Here is a 13,309-nt window from a genome sequence, read left to right as displayed (position 1 = left end):
TTCATAGTTACTGTATTTTAATGTTTGGCACAGAGAACTTTTTTATAACTATTATATCAGTGGCAGTTAAGGAGCCAGCAAGACTACTTATCTGGTCTACATGGTTTTACAGAGAGCTGCTCTGCTGTAGAGAAGCATTCCTTTCAATAGATCAGAAAGCAAAAAAACTATACCTTGTAACTAAGATTAGAAAGTTCAACAAACACGGTTATTTGGTAACTATGGAATTTGAGAAAAGGGGTAGAGTACACTAAGAAATATTTTACTTAGGCTGTGGAAGAACCTAATGTACCTCTCTTCCAACACAAAGAAGTTATTTTTTCTGACTGCTATATATTATGTCCCTTTGGCCTGTTCTCCCTTCTTTAGATAGTTTTATATACATTGATGGGTTGACTCTCTGTAACCTAATATTTAATAATATTCCTAAAGGACCTTTTTCTCTATCTTTTGTTCATACTTTTAACATCTATAATTACATGAGTTTTAAAAGGCTATTCATCTTTGCTTCTGGGATGACCTGTCATAGACATTAATATTTCCTTCATGTGCTGAAAATTCTGCCTTCTTTCATCAAGGAGGGGGTTTCTTTGTTCAACTATGCCTAATTTCATCTTTTCTCAAGGTCCACTTTCCATGTTAGCAAGTATAAGGAATGGTCTAGCTTCACTACTGTTTTTATAATGTTACAATAGTCTTGCACTGTAACCCTTATAAGAAATAAATTATTGCCAACTGTCATTTAGAATAAGAGATTGAGATTTTGGACAAAAAAAACCACAATTGGCCACTTATTCTGTACTGTGGGTTTAGGAGTGGGATGTTTTCATTTTTCATAATTAACTACTGTGTGTACAGTTGTGCTTTCTGCTTCACGTGTGTTCAGTTATCACTTGTAGTAGGGTTAAGCAAGTGATATATATATATTGTTTCTTATAAGCATAATTCAGAATTTCTGTAAGGACTGGCTATTTTCAGAATATCAGCATCTGGATGACAAATATTGTTGGTTTTGAAATTATAATGTATTTTTGTATGCATTTTCTTCAGGAGTATATGCATTCTGATAGCTAATCTTATGGTTCCTAAAAGTGCTTAAAGGTAATCAGTGTCCCATTTATTAAAATTATTCTTCATAGAAGATAGCTCTCCATCATTAGGCAAAGGTTATGATATAACGAAGACTGATTAACACAGGTGTATAGACAAAAGTGACGGGCAGATTCAGAGCCACTTTACAGGAATAAGTTTGTGGTGGAACTAAATGAGATCAAGTGAATCAGAACCTGCATGTTCCATATGTATATAAGAATTCTTGCAACAGTAATGAAATCTTCCCTGGTTTTACAGAAGAGTTGAAGTACCTTTCAATAATTGAAAAATTAAAACTGTGTGTTTAGTAATAGTTTGTGTACATAGTGGAAAAAAATGTAAGATCTTTCCCAGTCTTAATGTATTACTCATGTGCAGATGCTTTTATACATTTTTATTAGAAATAATCATAGAATTTATACTTTATTTAATATAACTAAATCAAACTTGATAATTTCCTTGAAATTTAACTATTTGCTCAGTTTTCATTTTAATGGTGAAAGATAAATTGGAATGAGGTTAATGACCTATCAACTCTTAAGTGTAATACTTTAAAATTTAGCCTTCAAGATATTTTAATCTTTTTCTGAAAGACGTATCGCTCATATTAATTAATATTAATAATAATGAGCCACAGATTTCTTAAGAGAAATCTTCAGATGCCTGAGGTCTGCGTCATTACAGTTCTTAACTATGCTCAGGTTTTACCATTTTAATAACTTTCACAAAGCGTACTTCATTGAAAAATATAAAAATCTAAATTAGATTGTAGTACTTAAATTTCTGGGTTCTTGTCATAAAAGTTTAAGGGATAAGTATAAGGTGATAGAGCATCCTCTTTACAAGGTAGTAATTATTTGGTGTGCCCTATGGCAAGATATAAAGATTATTTTGTGTGGCAGAACATTATAAAATAAAAATCTGTAAACATAAATTTAGTATTCTGAATGCTTTTTTCTTAGGTACTGAGGCAGAAAGCTTCATCTAAGCTCTTACCGGGTTAGTTTTAACAAGGGAAAACTGGTGATAAAAGACTACATTATCATGTAGTTTGCAATGAAGCTTTTGTTTTGATAGACTTGACTTCTGTATGATGATAGATTTGACTTCTGAATGACTGAAGAAGCAGAAGGAGCTAATTCTACAAAAAATCACAAGCAAATAGCAGAAGTAAATTTTTGTAACATTTTATTAAAGTTGGAACAAACTGCTACATCTCACTTTGAAAATGGAATGGTGGAACTTTGGTATATAAAAGCAACATTACCAAAAAAAAAAATTTTTTTTCACAACTTGGTTCCCTAACAATAAGGGGCTATTTAACCTTACGATACTCTTTTCCTTAAATGATATGATTTCATATTAATGATTATTATAAGCACATCTAGAGGTTCTCCTGTAAAATGACTAAAAATGACTGAAAATACAGCCAGGCAATTCAGCAAGCAAATATTAAAGCAACTAAAACATCAAGGTGCTATAATGTAGCTTTTACTAAGAACTAACTGGAGATTCAATTTATAGGAAATGACATAGCATCCTTTTGAGTAAAGTGAAATCATACACAGAAATGTGTAGCTGTTTACCTTGACATTCAGTTGTGATAGTGGATTTGTGTTTGTGTGTATTTTTTGTCTTTATATTTCAGAATACTGTAAATTACTTCTTAGGCTAATATATAGGCCCCTAAAACTTCATGTTGAAGAGCCGAAGCATTTTCCTTCAGTGGAAGTTGCTTACAGTAGAGTTTATATGTTTCCTCATTTTAAATATACTTCTGTGTGTTAGCTTTTAAATTCCACTTGCGCTGTTGACACCTTGAAGAATTTCGATCCTGGATCAAAGGTTAATGACAAGCTAATAAATTATTTTTTTTCCCTTCTTACTCTCCTCACATTTCTTTCAGTGGCATGATTTCTGTTCTCTTTCGGATTTTATTCTTTTCCATACTTTTCTTACATGTAGTAAAACCTTATATTTCCTATTTAGTATGTTGTCAGATTTGGGACTCCTTATAGTTTCCTGTTAACAGTTAAATGATCTTAAATGGCAATATATGATTTATAACTGTTGCCTTATTCTTGCATAAAGAATCTGCTGTATCATTTACATATACAAACATAAGCATATGTTTGTATTTCATGTATTACAAGTTTTATTTTATATTCTTGGGCTTATTTATATACTCAACAAGTATGCTGTTACATGCTTTTTACTGTAGTCGCTAATATTTATTGAGGTACAGCAAGCATGAATATTTCCTCACACTCTGGTTTAAAATATCATGTCAATCATGCCTATAATTTTATATATGCATATTGACATTTGCATTCCTCATTTAAAAAACATTATGACTTAAAAAATAGTCTAAGTCCATATGGTTTTTAATAAGATAAGAATATATGTCTATTACTGATACTGAATATTTATCTTTAAATTTCAGATAAGCCTTTGAAAAAAAGAAAACAAGATTCTTACCCACAGGAGGCTGGGGGTGCTACAGGAGGTAATAGACCAGCTTCTCAGGAGACGGGTTCTACGGGAAATGGGTCAAGGCCAGCATTAATGGTTAGCATTGATCTTCATCAGGCAGGACGAGTGGACTCTCAGGCTTCTGTAACTCAGGATTCAGACTCCATAAAAAAGCCTGAAGAAATCAAACAATGTAATGATGCTCCTATTTCTGTTCTTCAGGAAGATATTATTGGAAATCTTAAATCCACACCAGAAAACCATCCTGAGACTCTTAAAAAAAAGTCTGATCCTGAGCTTTCAAAGAGTGAAATGAAACAAAATGAAAGTAGATTGGCAGAATCTAAACCAAATGAAAACAGATTGGTGGAGACAAAGTCAAGTGAAAGTAAGTTAGAAATTAAAATTGAGACACAAACAGAAGAATCTAAACAGAATGAGAGTAGAACGACTGAATCCAAACAAAATGAGAGCACCACAACCGAGCCTAAACAGAATGAGAATAGACTCTTTGACACAAAACCAAATGACAACAAACAAAATAATGGCAGATCAGAAACAACAAAGTCAAGACCCGAAACCCCAAAGCAAAAGAGTGAAAGCCGACCTGAAACTCCAAAACAAAAGAGTGATGGACGTCCTGAAACCCCAAAACAAAAGGGCGATGGATGGCCTGAAACTCCAAAGCAGAAAGGTGAGGGCCGACCTGAAACTCCAAAGCAAAAAAATGAAGGTCGGCCTGAAATGCCAAAACATAGACATGAAAATAGGAGGGATTCTGGAAAACCATCAACTGAGAAAAAACCTGAAGTGTCTAAGCATAAACAGGATATTAAATCTGATGCACCTCGGTTAAAATCAGAACGAGCTGAAGCCTTAAAACAGAGACCTGATGGGCGATCTATTTCTGAGTCACTAAGACGTGACCATGATAGTAAACAAAAATCAGATGACAGGAGTGAATCAGAGCGACACCGGGGGGATCAATCTAGGGTTCGAAGACCAGAAACATTGAGATCCTCTAATAGAAGTGAACATGGCATTAAGTCTGATAGTTCAAAACCTGATAAACTAGAAAGAAAACACAGACATGAATCAGGGGACTCAAGGGAAAAACCATCTTCTTGGGAGCAGAAATCAAGGCCTGATAGTCCTCGTGTTAAACAAGGAGATTCTAATAAATCAAGACCTGATAAGCCTGGTTTTAAATCACCAAATAGTAAAGATGAGAAAAGGACAGAGGGTAACAAGAGTAAAATAGACAGTAATAAAGCACACCCTGACAATAAGGCAGAATTTCCAAGTTATTTGCTGGGGGGCAGGTCTGGTGCACTGAAAAATTTTGTCATTCCAAAAATCAAGAGGGATAAAGATGGCAATATTACTCAGGAGACAAAGAAAGTGGAAATGAAAGGAGAGCAGAAAGACAAAGTAGAAAAAATGGGATTAGTTGAAGATCTAAATAAAGGAGCTAAGCCCGTAGTTGTCCTGCAAAAACTGTCTTTGGATGATGTTCAGAAACTTATTAAAGATAGAGAGGATAAATCAAGAAGTTCCCTTAAACCTATCAAGACTAAACCATCAAAGTCAAATAAAGGTAAGAATACTTACACTGGTGTCATTTGTATTCTAATCAGCTTTCTTTTAAGTTTTAGGGTAACTAGAATTTTTAAAAATGTAAATTTAGAAAAATTGAAACACTGCTACATGAAAATACAACATTTATGCAAAACAGCACTGAATTGTTTACAGTAATATAGATAAAAAATTATCAGTGAAAATTATTTTTCTCCTACCCCCACTTGAATTACGCATTGTAGTCATGATTTTTATGTCGGTACACAGATAAGTTAGTTCTTTTTTTGTTTAGTTATTTCAGGTAATTTTTAAAGTTGCTGTTAATCAAGTGAATAGTTAGAGCAGATGATTCAAATGGATGTATTTAACAACTTTCTAAAAAGTTAGACTATAGTGATATTCTATTCTATGATGAGGTAATCAGTTGACAACTTTAATCTTTAACATCTCAATAAGGCTATATTGTATACAAAAGTCAATCTTATAAATTCTTTTAAGAGTATTGGGCAGCTCATATTTTCTTAGAAATAAATATATCTGAGTTAATTATTAATGAGTAGTCTTAGTTTATATAGTTTAGAAAGTTACATAAAAAGTTGTTTCCCCTTTCATGGGGAGGTGGTTAGTTACAAATGTTTTATTTTTTTAAATGTAGTTTTGATGTTTTCTATGGAAAAGTAAAAGGGAATGATATATACCTCTTGAATTGGTTTAAATTATTAGTTTATGAGGGCTTTTTATTTTGTTCTTTGTTTTTATTTTTTGCATGACTGCTACATTAAATTCTGTATTTACTTGAATAGTGTTATTTCCAGGGGAAAGAAAGTCTTAAGTGCTAAAAATACAGCAACAATTTGTGCAGAAAATATAATTGTGTTCCTGTATACTACTTTATATATAAATATAGGGGTTTTTTGTGTGTGTATGTGTATTTTATATATATATATGTAAATATATGTATATGTACATATGGTTTGATGATATTGTGTAGACCTATGTAGCCCACGGACTAGAAATAGATTGAGATACAGTTCTTAAGATAGTATAAGTGAAAGTTTATTTGATATTTAAGTTCTCATTCTGTAATAGAGGTTCATTAAGAACTTAGATTTATACTTATACAAAAACATATGAAACTCTAGCATTGTGCTGGCCAATATAGTCATAGCCTCTTTAGACTATTTAAATTGAAATAGTTTAAATAAAATTAAAAATTCATATCCTCAGCAGTTACATGTGGCAAGTAGCTATCTTATTAATACAGGTAGAGAATATTTGCATCATCATGGATAGTTGTATTGTATAGCACTGCAGTGCATTAAATACATAGGTGTAATAGGATATTTCTGTAAAATGCTATTTTGCCTTGTTTATCAGAAACAGCTCATTGAAAAAATAGTATTACTATTAGGACCTTTATTCAGAGAAGTGACTTGTCATGACCTGTTTTTATTCTTAACTTGGTCTTCATCAAATGTTTTATTTTTCACTGTTGATTTATTTCGTTTTGTCTATCAAAAAATGAAAAAAATTGCCTCTGAATCACTACACATTTTGTACTCTTTTAGTGAAGCTTTCAGATTTTAAATTATGTCAGTCAGACCTATAAAATTTTTATTAAGACTTTGGCTTCAATTAATAGTCTTTAACTTATATGCATTTTTTCACAATTACTTGTTCATGTAAGAGTTTGTTAGAATGTACTTGCTGGCAGTAGAATTGTTTTAGGTAAAAATTGACTAAAATTTTTCACTGAAAGTTTGGGAGTGGCTTATATACGTAAATTGAGTGTATATTTACACAGTTTTAGAAGAGTCAGATGGAAAGATGGAAAGTGGTACCCTCTTGTCCCCTTGATCTGAACCGTCTTTTTCTCCCCTGCCCTCTTTCAGCTTATGCTAGCCTTACTTTCTAAGCTCTGTTCTAACAAAGAATCTTTACAACTCAACGTCAAGAAATGAATACAGCTCCTAGTTAGTAACTGTTGTATTACTTCCCATGTTTTTTTTCACCTGTAATACCATGGCCTATGAATGTAAACTTCTTAGTACTAATCCATGTTTCTCTTAAGTGTACTTTGAACACAAATGTACATACTTAATATGTCCATGTTTGTAAATAGGCTGTCTGGGTGTATCTGCCTGTTGGAGTAGGATGTTTATGTCTGTGCATGTACATTTATATGTAAACACACGTATATTAATATATTTGCAGTTGTATCTTCTCATCAGAAAAAATGGCTTCACTGCTTAGATTCATTTCAGAATCCCATGTGGAGATCTTCTGGCTTTATTTATACCTTAGAATTCATATCTCTTATTTTTTAGTAGTGCTTCTTTTTGTTTTATTTTAGATCTCTGCTACTAAGTTAGCAATAGCAGAGTTACATAATTGTGGATTTGTAAAATCACATGTGTAGTCAACACAGTTGTGGATTACTGACCCTTTGTAGTGCACATTATTTTAGGATTTTCTTTGGAGAGTCACAGAAAAATAACATTCTGACAAGTTGGTGTTTTCCTAAGGAATTAAACTGAATATTGCTGGGATACTTTTGTGGTTGACTCCTAGGCCCAAAATTCTTGGTATGTGTTCTTTTCTTGGAAGAGCCATAAAATTCCATCCTTTAAATATTTTACCTGATGTCCATATTTAAAATAATTCATTCTTCAGGGTAATTTGAAGTTGCTTGAAAATACTTTAAGCTGGGATTTTGAATGCTAGGGATACAGATCTATGACTCCTAGTATAGATCACAGGCATACCTTGAAGGTACTTGGAGTGGGTTCAGTTCCTGACCACATCAATAAAGCAAATATCACAGTAAAACAAATACTATAGTAAAGCAGGTCAGATGAGATTTTTGATTTCCCAGTGCATAGCAAAATTGTGTTTACGATGTACTATATTCTGTTATTTCTGAAAACAGTGTATATGCCTTAATTAAAAAACACTTTATTGCTTAAAAATGCTAACCAACACCTACGTTTCCAGCGAGTACTGATCTTTTTGCTAGTGGAGGGTCTTGCCTCAGTGTTGATGTCTGGTGACTGATCTAACTGGCAGTTCCTGAAGGTTGGGCTGGCTCTGCCAATTTCTTAAAATAAGATGACAGTGAAGTTTACCACATTGATTGACTCTTCCTTTTGTGAATTTCTCTGTAGCCAGCTATACTATTTGACAACATATTACACACAGCGGAACTTCTTTCAAAATTGGGGTCAATCCTCTCAAACTTTGCTGCTGCTGTCAACTAATTTTATGTATCCTAAATCCTTCGTTGTCATTTTAACAGTCTTCACAGTGTCTTCACCAGTAGATTCTGTATCTAGAAACCACACTTTCTTTTCTCATCCCATAAGAAGCAACTCCTCATCTATTAAAGTTTTATCATGAAATTGCAGTGTCTTAGTCATTTCTTCAGGCTCCACTTCTAATTCTAGTTCTTTGGCCTTTCCTTCACATGTGCAGTTTGTTCTTCCACAGAAGTCTTGAAACCCTTAAAATTATCCCTGAGGGCTGGAATCAATTTCTTCCAGACTCCTATTAATGCTGATATTTTTACCTTTTCCCATAAATCACAAATGTTCTTAACATCTAGAAGGGTGAATCCTTTCCAGAAGGTTTTCAGTTTATCTTGCCCGGATCTATCAGAGGAATCAATACTATGGCAATATAACCTTACAAAATCTATTTATTTAATAATAAGATTTAAAAGTCATTGACTTCTTGATCCATGGGCTACAGAATAGCTGTTGTGTTAGGAGGAGTGAAAATAATATTAATCTCCTTGTACATCTCCGTCAAAGCTCTTGGGTGACCAGGTGTATTTGAGCAGTCATATTTGAAAGGTATCTTTTTTTCTGAGCAGTAGGTCTCCAAAGTGGGCTTAAAATATTCAGTAAAGCATGTTGGAAACAGATGTGCTGTCATCCAGACTTTGTTGTTCCATTTATTATAGAGCACAAGCAGAGCAAATTTAGCATAATTAAGGGCTGTAGGATTTTCAGGATGATAAATGAGCATTGGCTTCCATTTAAACTCACCAGTTGCATTAGCTCCTAACAAGAAAGTCACCCCTGTCCTTTGAAGCCAAGCATTGACTACTGCTCTCTAGATGAAAGTCCCAGCTGGCACCTTCTTCAGGCAGAAAGCTGTTTTGTCTTCTTTGCAAGTCTGCTGTTTAGTGTAGCCACCTTTGTTAATTACCTTAACTAGGTCTTCTGGATAGCTTACTGCAGCTCCTACATCAGCACTTCCTGCTTTACCTTTACCTTGCCTGCACTTTTTTTTTGTCTTCCACATGTATGTGAACTACATGTAAAGTGACATTGTTACATTTGACTTGATGTCTGGGGATATATGCATATCCCTACAACCTAGCATGATACCTAATACATAATAACATATTAAATGCCTTTTGAATAAAGAAATTGTATTGCCACATTTTTCAAAAAAGGCTTTTGTGTACATATTAAAATTGTGTATTCATCTTTTAGGTTCCAACCAATAGACTGGAGCTCAAGAGCTACTTAATTTTCAACTTCCTGTTCTCTAAACTTTGTAATAAGTCTTTTCACCCTATCAATACCTAGTTTTCGATAAGCTCCAGGAAGCCTATTCATATTCATGTCTGCTTAACTTACCCTTTACCTTTATTTTGCTGTACAGCTGTTAGAAATTGGCTTGATACCATTTATTTTCTTATCCTGCTTCTCATCCATCTTCCCAGTCTTTTTACCATTAACTTGTTTCTTCCTTGCCAAGTGGGGTAAGAAGAGTGAGTAATCACGTAATAATAACCTTTGTAGAATCTTTAAAGTTTTAAAAATATCTCCTATTAAAATTTACTTAAGTCAGTGTAAGTGCCAAAAATAATATCTTTATTGCTAAAATACTTTTTACTCAGAGTATTATCTTAATATACCATAATGTAGTGTGTTTCCAAATTAATAAAATTACGAGATTATTTTTTCTTTTTTTCTTTTTTATTAAGGTATGATTGATACACACTCTTACGAAGATTTCACATGAAAAAACAATGTGGTTACTACATTTACCCATATTATCAAGTCCCCACCCATACCTCAATGCAGTCACTGTCCATCAGTGCAGCAAGTTGCCAGAGATCCACTTTTTCCCTTCTCTGTGATACACTGTTCTCCCCGTGATCCCGCACACCATGTGTACTAAACATAATACCCCTCAGTCTCCTTCACCCTCCCTCCCCACCTGCCCTCCCACACCCCTCCCCTTTGGTAACCACTAGTTCATTCTTAGAGTCTGTGAGTCTGCTGCCATTTTGTTCCTTCAGTTTTGCTTCATTGTTATACTCCACAAATGACGGAAATCATTTGACATTTGTCTTTCTCCACCTGGCTTGTTTCACTGAGCATAATGTCCTCCAGCTCCATCCATGTTGTTGCAAATGGTAGGATTTGTTTCTTTCTTAAGGCTGAATAGTATTCCATTGTATATATGTACCACCTCTTCTTTATCTATTCATCTACAGATGGACATTTAGGTTGCTTCCATATCTTGGCTTTTGTAAAAAGTGCTGCAATGAACATAGGGGTGCATTTGTCTTTTTGAATCTGAGAAGTTGTATTCTTTGGGTATATTCCAAGGAGTGGGATTCTGGGGTCAAATGGTATTTCTATTTTTAGTTTTTTGAGGAACCTCCATACTGCTTTTCACAATGGTTGAACTAGCTTACATTCCTACCAGCAGTGTAGGAGGATTCCCCTTTTTCTGCATCCTTGCCAGCATTTGTGGTTCTTAGTCTTTTCGATGCTGGCCATCCTTACTGGTGTGAGGTGGTATCTCGTGGTTTTAATTTGCATTTCCCTGATGATTAGTGATGTGGAACATCTTTTCATCTGTCTGTTGACCATCTGAATTTCCTCTTTGGAGAACGGACTCTTCATATCCTCTGCCCATTTGTTAATCGGGTTATTTGCTTTTTGGGTGTTGAAGTGTGTAAGTTCCTTATATATTTTGGATGTTAACCCCTTGTTGGATATGTCATTTACAAATATATTCCCCCATACTGTAGGATGTCTTTTGTTTTGTTGATGATGTCCTTTGCCATACAAAAACTTTTTAGTTTGATGTAGTCCCATGACTTCATTTTTGCTTTTGTTTCCCTTCCTCAAATAGATGGGTTCAGGATGAAGTTGCTTATACTTATATTCATGAGATGTTTGCCTATGTTGTCTTCTAAGAGTTTTATGGTTTCATGACTTACATTCAAGTCTTTAATCCATTTCGAGTTTACTTTTGTGTATGGGGTTAAACAATAATCCAGTTTCATTCTATTACATGTAGATCTCCAGTTTTGCCAACACCAGCTGTTGAAGAGGCTGTCATTTCCCCATTGTATATCCATGGCTCCTTTATCATATATTAATTGACCATATATGCTTGGGTTTATATCAGGGCTCTCTGTTCGGTTCCATTGGTCTATAGGTCTGTTCTTGTGCCAGTACCAAATTGTCTTGATTACTGTGGCTTTGTAGTAGAGCTTGAAGTTGGGGAGCATAATGCCCCCATATTTATTCTTTCTTCTCAGAATTGCTTTGGCTATTCGAGGTCTTTTGTGGTTCAATATGAATGTTAGGATAATTTTCTCTAGTTCGTTGAAGAATGCTGTTGGTATTTTGATAGGAATTGCATTGAATCTATAGATTGCTTTAGGCAGGATGGCTATTCTGACAATATTAATTCTTCCTATCCATGAACACGGGATGAGTTTCCATTTATTGGTATCTTCTTTAATTTCTCTTAAGAGTGTCTTCTAGTTTTCAGGGTATAGGTCTTTCACTTCCTTGATTAGGTTTATTCCTAGGTACTTTATTATTTTGGATGCAACTGTGAATGTAATTGTTTTCCTGATTTCTCTCTCTGCTGCTTCATTGTTAGTGTGTAGGAATGCCACAGATTTCTGTGTATTAATTTTGTATCCTGCAACTTTGCTGAATTCAGATATTAGATCTAGTAGTTTTGGAGTGGATTATTTAGGGTTTTTTATGTACAATATCATGTCATCTGCAAATAGTGACAGTTTAACTTCTTCTTTACCAATCTGGATTCCTTATATTTATTTGTTTTGTCTGATTGCCGTGGCTAGGACCTCCAGTACTATGTTGAATAACAGTGGGGAGAGTGGGCATCCCTGTCTTGTTCCTGATCTCAGAGGAAAAGCTTTCAGCTTCTCGCTGTTCAGTATAATGTTGGCTGTGGGTTTATCATATATGGCCTTTATTACGTTGAGGTACTTGCCCTCTATACCCATTTTGCTGAGAGTTTTTATCATGAGTGGATGTTGAATTTTGTCAAATGCTTTTTCAGCATCTATGGAGATGATCATGTGGTTTTTGTCCTTCGTTTTATTGATGTGGTGGATGATGTTGTTTGATTTTCGAATGTTGTACCATCCTGACATCCCTGGAATAAATCATACTTGATCATAATGGATGATCTTTGTGGTGTATTTTTTAATTCGATTTGCTAATATTTTGTTGAGTATTTTTGCATCTAAGTTCATCAGGGATATTGGTCTGTAATTTTCTTTCTTGGTGGGGTCTTTGCCTGCTTTTGGTATTAGAGTGATGCTAGCCTCATAGAATGAGTTTGGAAGTATTCCCTCCTCTTCTATTTTTTTTTTTTGCATGTTGAATTTTTTAATTAATTAATTAATTTGTTGTCATTAATCTACAAATACATGAAGAATATTATGTTTACTGGGGTCCCCCCTTCACCAAATCCTCTCCACAAACCCCATTACAGTACTGTCCATCAGTGTTGTAGGATGCTGTAGAATCACTACTTGTCTTCTCTGTGTTGCACAGCCCTCCCCATGCCCCCCCCACATTATACATGCTAATCGTAATGTCCCCTTTCTTTTTCCCCACCCTTATCCCTCCATTCCCTCCCTTTCTCCCCAGTCCCTTTCCCTTTGGTAACTGTTAGTCCATTCTTAGGTTCTATGATTCTGTTGCTGTTTTGTTCCTTCAGTCTTTCTTTGTTCCTACAGTCTTTGGGTTTGAGGTGAGTCTCTTGTAAGCAGCATATAGATGGGTCTTGCTTTTTTATCCATCCTATTATTCTGTGTCTTTTGATTGGTGCATTCAGTCCATTTACATTTAGGGTAATTATTGAAAGATAT

General features: G+C 34.3%; 1 protein-coding gene across 3 annotated transcripts in view; it reads left to right on the top strand.

Annotated features, from left to right (window-relative positions):
* Positions 1–13,309, top strand: part of NIPBL (NIPBL cohesin loading factor) — a 211,123-nt gene that overhangs the window by 115,192 nt on the left and 82,622 nt on the right. For 2 of the 3 annotated variants that reach the window (XM_036932114.2, XM_036932117.2), the window contains exon 10: positions 3,536–5,161. The exons of the other annotated variant lie outside the window; for it this stretch is intronic. In XM_036932114.2, coding sequence (XP_036788009.2) covers positions 3,536–5,161 — 1,626 coding nt within the window. The remainder of the gene's footprint in view (positions 1–3,535; positions 5,162–13,309) is intronic. 3 annotated transcript variants of the gene reach the window in all.

This window comes from Manis pentadactyla, chromosome 2, assembly GCF_030020395.1.
Source record: "Manis pentadactyla isolate mManPen7 chromosome 2, mManPen7.hap1, whole genome shotgun sequence".
Lineage (NCBI taxonomy): Eukaryota > Metazoa > Chordata > Mammalia > Pholidota > Manidae > Manis > Manis pentadactyla.
This window is presented reverse-complemented; position numbering and strand designations above follow the sequence as displayed.